General features: G+C 39.3%; 1 protein-coding gene across 2 annotated transcripts in view; it reads left to right on the forward strand.

The window, feature by feature from the left end:
• PYROXD1 (pyridine nucleotide-disulphide oxidoreductase domain 1) overlaps positions 1 to 10,464 on the forward strand; it is a 30,159-nt gene extending 19,695 nt beyond the window's left edge. For both annotated transcript variants that reach the window (XM_045001903.1, XM_045001902.1), the window contains exons 8-12: positions 2,507 to 2,645; positions 3,617 to 3,729; positions 8,556 to 8,678; positions 8,931 to 9,068; positions 10,044 to 10,464. In XM_045001903.1, coding sequence (XP_044857838.1) covers positions 2,507 to 2,645; positions 3,617 to 3,729; positions 8,556 to 8,678; positions 8,931 to 9,068; positions 10,044 to 10,292 — 762 coding nt within the window. In that variant the 3' untranslated portion in view covers positions 10,293 to 10,464. The remainder of the gene's footprint in view (positions 1 to 2,506; positions 2,646 to 3,616; positions 3,730 to 8,555; positions 8,679 to 8,930; positions 9,069 to 10,043) is intronic.
• Positions 10,465 to 10,689: the final 225 nt, after the last annotated feature.

Genomic DNA, 10,689 nt, shown 5'->3' on the forward strand with positions numbered 1-10,689 from the left:
CCTTCCTCCTTATAACAACTTCTTAGGTACTTGACAACTGTTATCATGTCGTGTGTCTCCCCCCCGCCCCGGTCATCTTTTCTCCAGACTAAACAGACCCAGTTTCTTCAATCTTCCTTCATCGGTCATGTTTTCTAGACCTTTAGTCATTTTTGTTGCTCTTCTTTGGAGTTTCCCTAGTTTGTCCACATCTTTCCTGAAATGTGGTGCCCAGAACTGGACACAATATTCCAGTTGAGGCCTAATCAGTATGGAGAAGAGGGAAAGAATTACTTCTCGTGTCTTGCTTACCACACTCCTGCTAATACATACCATAATTATGTTTGCTATTTTTTCAGTAAGTGTTACACTTTTGACTCATATTTAGCTTGTGATCTACTATGATCCCCAGACCCCTTTCCACAGTCATCTCTAAGTCCTTCTTAGACAGTCATTTTCCATTTTGTATGCGTGCAACTGATTGTTCCTTCGTAAATGGAGACTTTGCATTTGTCTTTATTGAATTTCGTCCTATTTACTTCAGACCATTTCTCTAGTTTGTCCAGATCATTTTGAATTTTAAATCTATCCTCCAAAGGACTTGCAATCCCTTCCAGCTTGGTATCGGCCGGAAACTTCATAAATTTACTCTCTATGCCATTATCTAAATCACTGATGAAGATATTGAACAGAACAGGACTCAGAACTGATCCCTGTGGGACTCCATTTGATATGCCCTTCCACCTTGATGATGAACTACTGATAACTACTCTCTGGGAATGGTTTTCCAACCAGTTATGCACCCACCTTTTAGTAGTGCCATGTAGGTTGTATTTCCCTAGTTTGTTTATGAGAAGGTCATACGAGACAGTTTTAAAAGCCTTACTAAAGTCAAGATCTACCACATCTAATGCTTCTCCCTGTCCACCCTATCAAATATTTGCCTTTTTCCAGTCCTTTGGAATCTCATTCGCCTTCAATGACTTTTTAAAGATAATCGCTAATGGCTCAGATATCTCCTCAGTGAGCTCCTTGAGTATTCTAGGATGCATTTAATCAGACCCTGGTGACTTGAAGACACCTAACTTGTCTAAGTAATTTTTAATTTGTTCTTTCCCTATTTAGTCTCTGATCCTACCTCATTTTCACTGGCATTCAATGTTAGACATCAAATTTAGAACAGCCTCTCCCCTAGTAGCTTTCTCCATCTTCTGAAATAAAAAATAATTTCCAATACATTCCAGTAGCCGGTTGTTTAATCCATACCCTGCTGTCTTATTTTCCCAACAGATATCTAAGTAGTTGAAAGCCCCCATCACCACCAAGTCCTATGCTTTGGATGATTTTGTTAGTTGTTTATAAAAAAAACAAAACACCTCATCCGTCTTCTTCCTGCTTAGATGGTCTGTAGTAGACCCCTACCATGACATCACCCTTGTTTTTTTTAACCCTTTTATCCTAACCCAGAAACTTTCAACAAGTCTGTCTCCTATTTCCATCTCAACCTCAGTCCAATGTATACACTTTGGATATACACCGCTACCTCGATATAACACCACCCGATATAACACGAATTTGGATATAACGTGGTAAAGCAGTGCTTCGGGGGTGCGGGGCTGCGCACTCCGGTGGATCAAAGCAAGTTCAATATAACACGGTTTCACCTATAATGCGTTAAGATTTTTTGGCTCCCAAGGACAGTGTTATAGCGAGATAGAGGTGTATAAGGCAACACTTCCTCCACTTTGATACCACTGTTGTCAACAAAATGTAGATGTGAGTTGTTGAAATTTGTACTGAGCATGAGGAAGATTATGATCAAAACATAGCATGCAGGGAAGGACTAAACTTACAAAAGCAATTGAAGGAAGTTTGAGACTTGACAGATTGAAGAGTGGTGATACTACTGGCGCAGTCTGTGGGCATTTGGTTTGCTGTAATCAATATCAAAGAATGAGAACTGCACAAAGATTGAATCATAAAATGATTCAGAAAAACTATGGCACCTCTGCATGACTAACATGACTGATTCCAAATGTTAGTCATAGATTGAGCTCAGAACTGGAATAAGTTGAAATGTGGCGGATGAAACATAAGAGAGAAGGAAGGAATTCAGCAAATCCAAATCTATGTAAAGTGTCATAAGAGATAGTCACAGTTCATTTAATCAAAATGGTGAAAAATCGTGGAATTGAAATCCTGAAAGACAGGATAGTTGAATTCAGATTTATCAATTTTTTAAAAATCTGTACTCTTCTCTAGACAACTCAGTGTCAGTTGAGCATGTTTTTAGCCATTAAGATTGTTTTGGTTAAAACTCTGTGACAAAGAAGGTGATGAGAAAGCAGGTAAGTACCGATACTGATGGGCGGTAACAAAAGGGACTCAACTAATATGTCAGATTTCAACATTTGGGACATTCTTTTTCATCTTACTAATATTTAATTTAGGAGAAAGTTTTCTAGCATGTATGATAGTATTGTTATTGCTAATTGTATATCTTGTAACTATCAGTTTTCTTATTTAGTTTTCTCACAAAGTTCACATTGAAACACGGTGTGAAATAAAGAAAATATACCTTCAGCAAGAATTCAAGCAGCTGCAGAAGACCTCTTTGTCTTTTCCTAAAGACAATTCAGATAACCAGAATGCACACCCAGATGAAGGTAAATATCACAGAAGAAACAATATGCAGATTCTAATTTGAAACCCTCCTTGAGGATGCAAGCACAGCAGAAGTACAATATATTTGTACTATTTGTTTCAAAGCAAATAAAATGGATGAGGAGAGATCATCCGTTTCTATAACCTAGCATAGCTCCATTAAGTCAATGAAGCTATGAAAACTTATACCCACTGAGGATCTGACCGATGGGCTCCAAACCAGAAAATAGGTATTTTATATCAATATCCTCATTTAATATGAGGCACCCAAGTTCACCCATCTTAGTATTTAGACCTCTAGCATTTGTATACAAGCACTTATAACATTTTTCAATATTTAGTTGTCTGCCTTCATATGATGTAATTAAATGGGATTCTTTTCCATTTGACTGTTTCTCTTCAGTTCCTACCTGTACTTTATCAACTTCTATACTCTCCTTTTTACTAAGATATAGAGTATTCCCTTTAATAAATCCTCTAATAAATGGCTCTGTCTGAACTGTGTGCTCCTCTATGCCTGTTGGTCTCTTAAAATGTAATAATCTTAAAATGTTAGTGCATTAATTCAGTAGAGCATTTTCTGGGTATTACATGTATAGATTTAATAATACTTAGCATTTATATAAGACTTTATATCTTCATAGTACTTTACAAACATAATATAATCCACAGAATACCCCAGTGAGGTGGGACAGTGGTGAGTAGTAGTATTCCTATTTTACAAATGGGGAAACTGAGGCAGAGTAAATCTAAAAAGGAGTTAATGTCAGAACGAGGATTTGATCTTTGGTGTCTAGGCTCCTAAGCCTATGATTAAAATAAGAAAAGTGGTGGGCAAATTGTGAGGATTATTTTTGCCTCGAATAATGAGGTAGGTTGTTCACAAGTAACTTATTCCTTGTGTATTTCATGTCTTATTAAAATAATAATGTGCATTGGTTGTGTTCTCAGGTGAGAATTTTCACTTTTTCAGAGCTGTGGCCTGTATATATGGAATTAACCAATGGGAAGATATATGGCTGTGATTTCATTGTCAGTGCAACTGGAGTTGTGCCAAATGTTAAGCCATTTCTTGATGGTAATAATGTAAGGGTCATTATTAAATATAAGTACTGACTTCTTTTTAAAATAAGAAAATATACTTTGGTAGCTATTTTATGTTACATTTCCTAAGATAAAATGTTGAAAGGTAAGGATTTTGCATGTTGTAAACAAATTTAAAATGAGGTAAATGCTATGAAATTGAGTACTCTAGAAATTCCTAACATATTAAAAAATGAATTTCTGTAGAGTTATGGGCTCTTACAATTGGACCAAATCAATATCAAAGCTGGAATTAAAATCTGAGAATTCCTAGCTCACAGTTACATGTTGACACCATGAGATCATGCTGCTTCCCATACTTATATCTATGTTAAGAGTGGTGATGTTTTTTTGTAGTTTAGGTCACTAAGCAAAACATACAGCTGGTATTACAAAAAACATCTTTGTTTCTTACCTAGTGTTCAGTATTGAGGTATGAAATGTAAATTGTGAATGACTGTTACATGTTGACTCGCTTGTGAAGTCACTCATACTACTTTGGGATATCAATAAATAAAAAACAAACGAAAAAACCTTGCAAAGCTACACCATGTACTAAAAACAACCTTTTATGCTCCCTTGGGGTTCTGTGCTTTCTGTAACACCAAGGAATTGGTGTATGCTGATGTGTTACAATGGAGTGCAATCTGGCTGACTTCCACTTCAGGTGATCTTAAGTTAAAATAAATTTAGAATCATAGAAGTACCAATGACTGTCTTACCAATGCTACATCTGGATTTTGGAGTTAGCTCACTTTAAAAGAAAAATATGTGCAGATCATTTGTAAAACACAGCACTGATCTCGATTTCAAACTGTGTTCCAGTAGTCTTTATGTGAATATGAACAGCACATATTAACATGCTCTCTGTGGGGCTACAATTTAAAACCACTATGAAAATTAAGTTAACATTGACTATGCCCAGCCGCTTATTAAACAGATATTGAAACAGAGCACATTAAATCTGTAGTTTGTACTGATTGCCTGTTTTGGATTGAATTTGAGGTGTTGATTTTGACCAATAGGTATAAATTCCTAAATAATATGGAGCCTTTCTCTGTGAGAAATTGCCATTGGGTGATTTTGGGAAAAGGGACAAGATGTCTGCTGCTGATCAAGCGAAAGGAGGTGGCAGGGCAATAGAGAGAGACGAGCATGAGGAAGGCTGGAACAAGACTACAGAAGGCTTTTAAAAACATGGTCAACAATTTGAACTGGATTCTGAAATGAATGGGGAGCCACGGAAGTAGTTTGAGGGTGGGTGGTGTGATAGCACTTCTTCGGATGTGTGAAAGGGTGGGAAGCAGCATGCTGAACATGTTTGATCTTGGTGAAGCTGTAAAAAAGGGAGCTGCCATAGCTAATAGCATCACTTTTTGATATTTGGTCAGATTAAATTAATTTAGTTGGTAAATTTACAAAAGGGATTGATTTAGTGCATTATATCCAAATGGGATGCTACTGTAAATAAACTAAATAAAATAAATGAGATTGCAGCAGAATAGTATTGCTGTATTCAGGAATGAAGGCTGACTTAAGGTACAGGGTAGGAAAAGAATAATCAGCCTCTAAAAGAAGAAACCACACCACATTTTTTAACTAATTTATTTTTGCAATTTTGAATGTCTTTTTATGTTTGAATGATAACACTGAGTGGTATTGAGAAATTAAATTTAGCTCTTGAATATAATATGGAGAACTGTTATATTAGCTCAGCCAAAGCTGTTTAACCAGGACATACATAGATAGTTAGAAAAGCTGCTTTAATGTGGCATGCCTCCGGGAACCTATTTTCTTCAATTAAAATGAATGAGTTTTCCATTTTAACAAGACAGTTTTAATTATACAAGCTGCTTTGTGGTGATGGTTTCTTCTCCTGACAGTTATAAGTAGTCATATTAGAAGCATGGATAAAGGTCACAAATTTGGCAAATAACTAGGGCTGTCAATTAATCGCAGTTAACTCACGCGATTAACTCAAAATAATCGCGATTTAAAAAATGAATTGCGATTAATTGCACGTATAACAATAGAATACCAATTAACATTTATTAAATATTTTTGGATGTTTTTCTGCATTTTCAATATTGATTTCAATTACAACACAGAATACAAAGTGCACAGTACTCGTACTCACTTTATATTATTTTTTTATTACAAATATTTGCACTGTAAAAATGATAAAAGAAATAGTATCTTTCAATTCACCTCATACAAGTACTGAAGTGCAATCTCTTTATCCTGAAGCGTAACTTACAAATGCAGATTTTTTCGTTACATAACTGCATGAAAAAACAAAACAGTGTAAAACTTTAGCGCCTACAAGTCCAGTCAGGCCTACTTATTCTGCCAGTCGCTAAGAAAAACAAGTTTGTTTACATTGATGGGAGATACTGCTGCCTGCTTCCATGCTGATGATGCTTGTTAAAAAAAACAATGCATCAATTAAATTTGTGACTGTACTCCTTGAGGGGGGAGAATTGTATGTCTCCTGCTCTGTTTTACCCGCATTGTGCCATATACACCTCTATCCCAATATATCGCGATCCGATATAACGCGGGTTCGCATATAGCACGGTAAAGGTCTGACATGCTGCTTTGAGCAGCGTGTTAAGGGTGCCAGACCAAGCCGGGGCTGAGGGGTTTGATAAGGGGCAGAGAGTCTTGGGGGCAGTCAGGGGCTCCCACCCCAGGGTCTGGGGGGCAGGAGCTGTGGGAGGGCACTTTTGGGGGCCCAGCAGTCCCAGAGTGGTCCGGGGGATTAGCGGGGGGCCGGGAGCAGCCCGCTCTGCTTCCCTTGACCCGGCCCCAGCCGTGTCGCTTGGGGGAGGAGGCTTGGGGGAAGGGATCCCCCTGCACTCACCAGCAGCAGTGGAAGCGGAGCAGCCCGGCCCCAGCCCGCTCCACTCCACCAGCTGCAGTGCTCCGCTTTCCACCGCAGGTGAGTATGGGGCGGGCGTCCTTTCCCCAACCTCCCCGCACTCACTGCAGCTGGGAGGTGGCAGAGTGGAGCGGGCTGGGGCTGCGTCGCTCCGCTTCCTGCTGCTGGTGAGTGCGGAGGGAGTCCTTTCCCCAGCCTCCCTGCACTCACCGGCGGTGGGAAGCGGAGCAGCCCAGCCCCAGCCAGCTCCACTCCGCCAGCTCCCAGCCGTGACGCTCTACTTCCCGCTGGGTATGTGAGTGCAGGACCTTTCCCCAGCTGCCCCCCAGCGACACAGCTGGGGCTGGGGTAAGGAAAGCGGAGCGGGCTGGGGATACGTTGCTCCGCTTCCCGCCGCAGGTGAATGGGGGGGGGGGGCGTCCTTTCCACAACCTCCCTGCACGCACGACGGCGGGAAGCAGAGGGCCGCAGCTGGGAGCTCGCGGAGTGGAGCGGGCTGGGGCCGGGCTGCTCCACGTCCCACCACTGCCGATGAGTGCCTGTCAGGGGGCGGGGGGTGAATAGGGGTCGGAGCAGTCAGGGGACAGGGGGGTTGGGTAAGGGGTGAGGTCCTGGGAGTGATTAGGGAGGGGGGGGTCTCTGGAGGGGGCGGTCAGGGAACAAGGAACGGAGGAGGCAAAGCAAGTTTGATATAACGCGGTCTCACCGATAACACGGTGAGATTTTTTTGTCTCACAAAGACCGCATTATATTGGGTAGAGGTGTATTTCATGTTATAGCAGTCTCAGATGATGACCCAGCATATATTCATTTTAAGAACACTTTCACAGCAATTTTGACAAAATGCAAAGATGGTACCAATGTGAGATTTCAAAAAATAGCTACAGCGCTCGACCCGAGGTTTAAAAATCTGAAGTGCCTTCCAAATCTGAGAGGGACGAGGTGTGCAGCATGTTTTTAGAAGTCTTAGAAGAGCAACACTTGGATGTGGAAACTACAGAACCCAAACAGGCAAAAAAGAAAATCGGCCTTCTGCTGGTGATATCTGACTCAGATGATGAAAATGAACATGCCTCAGTCCGCACTGCTTTGGATCGTTATCAGGCAGAACCCATCATCAGCATGGAAGCATGTCCTCTGGAAATGGTGGTTGAAGCATGAAGGGACATATGAATCTTTAGCACATCTGGTACGTAAATATCTTGCAACGCCAGCTACAACAGTGAAATGTGAACGCCTGTTCTCGCTTTCAGGTGACATTGTAAACAAGGAGCAGGTAGCATTATCTCCTTCAAATTGTACCCAACCTTGTTTGTCTGAGTAATTGGCTGACCAAGAAATAGGACTGAGTGGACTTGTAGGCTCTAAAGTTCTACATTGTTTTATTTTTGAATGCAGTTTTTTTTACATAATTCTACATCTGTAAGTTCAACTTTCATGATAAAGAGATTGCATTACAGTACTTGTATGAGGTGAATTGAAAAATATATATATTTTTATTTTTTTACAATGCAAATATTTGTAATAAAAAATATGAAGTGAGCACTGTACACTGTATTTTGTGTTGTAATTGAAATTAATATATTTGAAAATGTAGTAAGCATCCAAAAATATTTAAAATGTTATTCTATTGTTTAACAGCATGATTAATCTTTTTAATTGCTTGACAGCCCTACTAATAACCTTAGCCTGCATTGCCCAGTGGTAGCCAGGGAACTGCCCTGTTGGATAAGAGACGTAAATGTGATTTTAAAATTGCCCATGTTTTGGTTGAATGGAGTTGCTGAATATGGCAGAGACATGTGGCATGATGGACAGCTTTAAGACAAATACTGTGTAAATGAGATTAGCACTTAACCAGGCTGAATTTAAAGCTCTTGGGGCATTCCAATTAAATGGCTTTTGCTAGGTTGTTTTTTCTTCAGCACTGATCCATACAAATATTTAGTTTGCTCTAGGTGAAGATGGCGGTCTGAAAGTGGATAAACATATGCACTCTTCAGTAGCAGATATCTATGCAGCAGGGGATATCTGCACTGCATCGTGGGAACCTAGTCCAGTGTGGCAGCAGGTGAATAAATGTATATGCATTCTAATCCAAAGGCTAAATAGCACAGTATTTTTGTACATCTAATGTATGTACATACGAGGTTTATTCAAGCAGTATATCTCAATAGAGTGTGATGATTCTACCTGATATCAATGCACTTACAGTTTGTTTCTGAAAACCAAGTCACTCCTCATCTCTAGCCTAACTGTATACGATATGTGAACTGATATGTTCATTACACATAGCATGTCTATTAACCTTGTATTTTTTTAGATGAGGCTTTGGACCCAAGCTAGACAGATGGGATGGTATGCAGCAAAGTGCATGGTAGCAGATTTTTTAGGGGAATCTATTGACATGGACTTCAGTTTTGAACTCTTTGCTCATGTTACAAAATTTTTCAATTATAAGGTAAGTAAACTAATTCTTACACAGTTTAAAAGCACTGATTAGTTGGTATTGGCATCTGTTGATTTGATCAAACCAACCATCATGCCACTCAAAGAAATGATTTCTTAGCTGGCTAATATTGACAAAGACACTGATTGTGTACTGTATATAATACTCTGTTAATGTTTCATTCATTGTTTTTTTATTGATGCTAACCATGAAGGCTAAACACGAACTGAATAGAGGGCCTACAAACACAAGTCAGCGTATGTCAACGAACATATCCTCCATCTTTGACACACATTCCTAGCTATATCCTTATGGTGCATTCTATGGTTATATTCACTGCAAACTCAACATGGTGGCTGGTTCGTTAAATGCTTTGCATCTCAATGGACGATTACTCTTAAACCCAATGCTTGAAATTCGTCATGTTCCAATGACAACTTTTTAAAGTAAATTGTCACTATGACCTCTGTGCCAAAATGATGGTCTTCGTGTTGTGTAAAAATATCCATGAAGATGAGATTTAGATCACCAAACTCGTTTAATCTGAGATCTAAAAGAGATGCAAATTCAGTTTTCCACAGGTGATTAAATATATCTTATTTTGCCATCTGGTTCATAAGCCCGTTTTGTAACATCTGTGAAATCATCCTACTATCAAATATACACAGTGCGTTCCCACTGTGGTCAAATGTCAAAGTGGTTTTTAAAGGTAAGTAATTTATTGCTCTTACGGAGAAGGAAATTAAATCACAGGGTGATAGCAGACTGGCCCAAGGTGATATAGTGATGTGGTGGCAGAGTGAAGAATAGAACCCAGGTCTCTGCTCTAGATCATGCTGTCTGTAAACCAGCGAGAATTGTCTGCACACATCTGAGAGTAGAATTTCACATTAACATCAACCCTTTTGAAGTTTACAGCATTTGCAGCAAAGAGAAGATTCTGAATCATGTTCCTCTTGTAATATCTTAATTTTTCTCCATCTCTAGGTGGTGCTTTTGGGAAAGTACAATGCTCAGGGTTTGGATTTAGACCATGAACTAATGTTGAGGTGCACCAAAGGGCAAGAATATGTCAAAGTGGTGATGCAGAATGGACGAATGATGGGAGCTGTATTGATTGGTGAAACAGACTTAGAAGAAACCTTTGAAAACTTGATTTTAAATCAGATGGATCTTTCAGCATATGGGGAAGATCTTCTAAATCCAAATGTTGACATAGAGGATTATTTTGACTGAAACAAAAACACTGCTCTCCATGATTTGATTTAGAGTTTGGACTTTCTGTGCTGTGGTTTATATAACAATTTACAGAAATCAAGTAACCAGGTGTAATTACAATTCTGGAGTGAAGATACTGTGCTGGTGCTGCCAGGCACTAAGAGGCAGGTGGGAGAGATGTGCTGAAATGAAGCAGCACAAAAAAAAATAAAAATTCTTTGGCATATCAGGGCAAAGTGTATGTAAGTCTATTGTAAATCAGATTGAGAGGTTTTTTTAAAAACAGGAATTTTTCACATTTTAGTAATATAGTACTTGAAAACCTTCAACTGTTTCAACCTAATTGGAATTATATAGTGTTTGACAACTGGCTTTTCCTTCCTTGTCATTCTTAAGCTAGCAAATCCAGTGTGGT

This window comes from Mauremys mutica, chromosome 1 (assembly GCF_020497125.1).
Source record: "Mauremys mutica isolate MM-2020 ecotype Southern chromosome 1, ASM2049712v1, whole genome shotgun sequence".
In the NCBI taxonomy this organism is placed as follows: Eukaryota; Metazoa; Chordata; order Testudines; family Geoemydidae; genus Mauremys; species Mauremys mutica.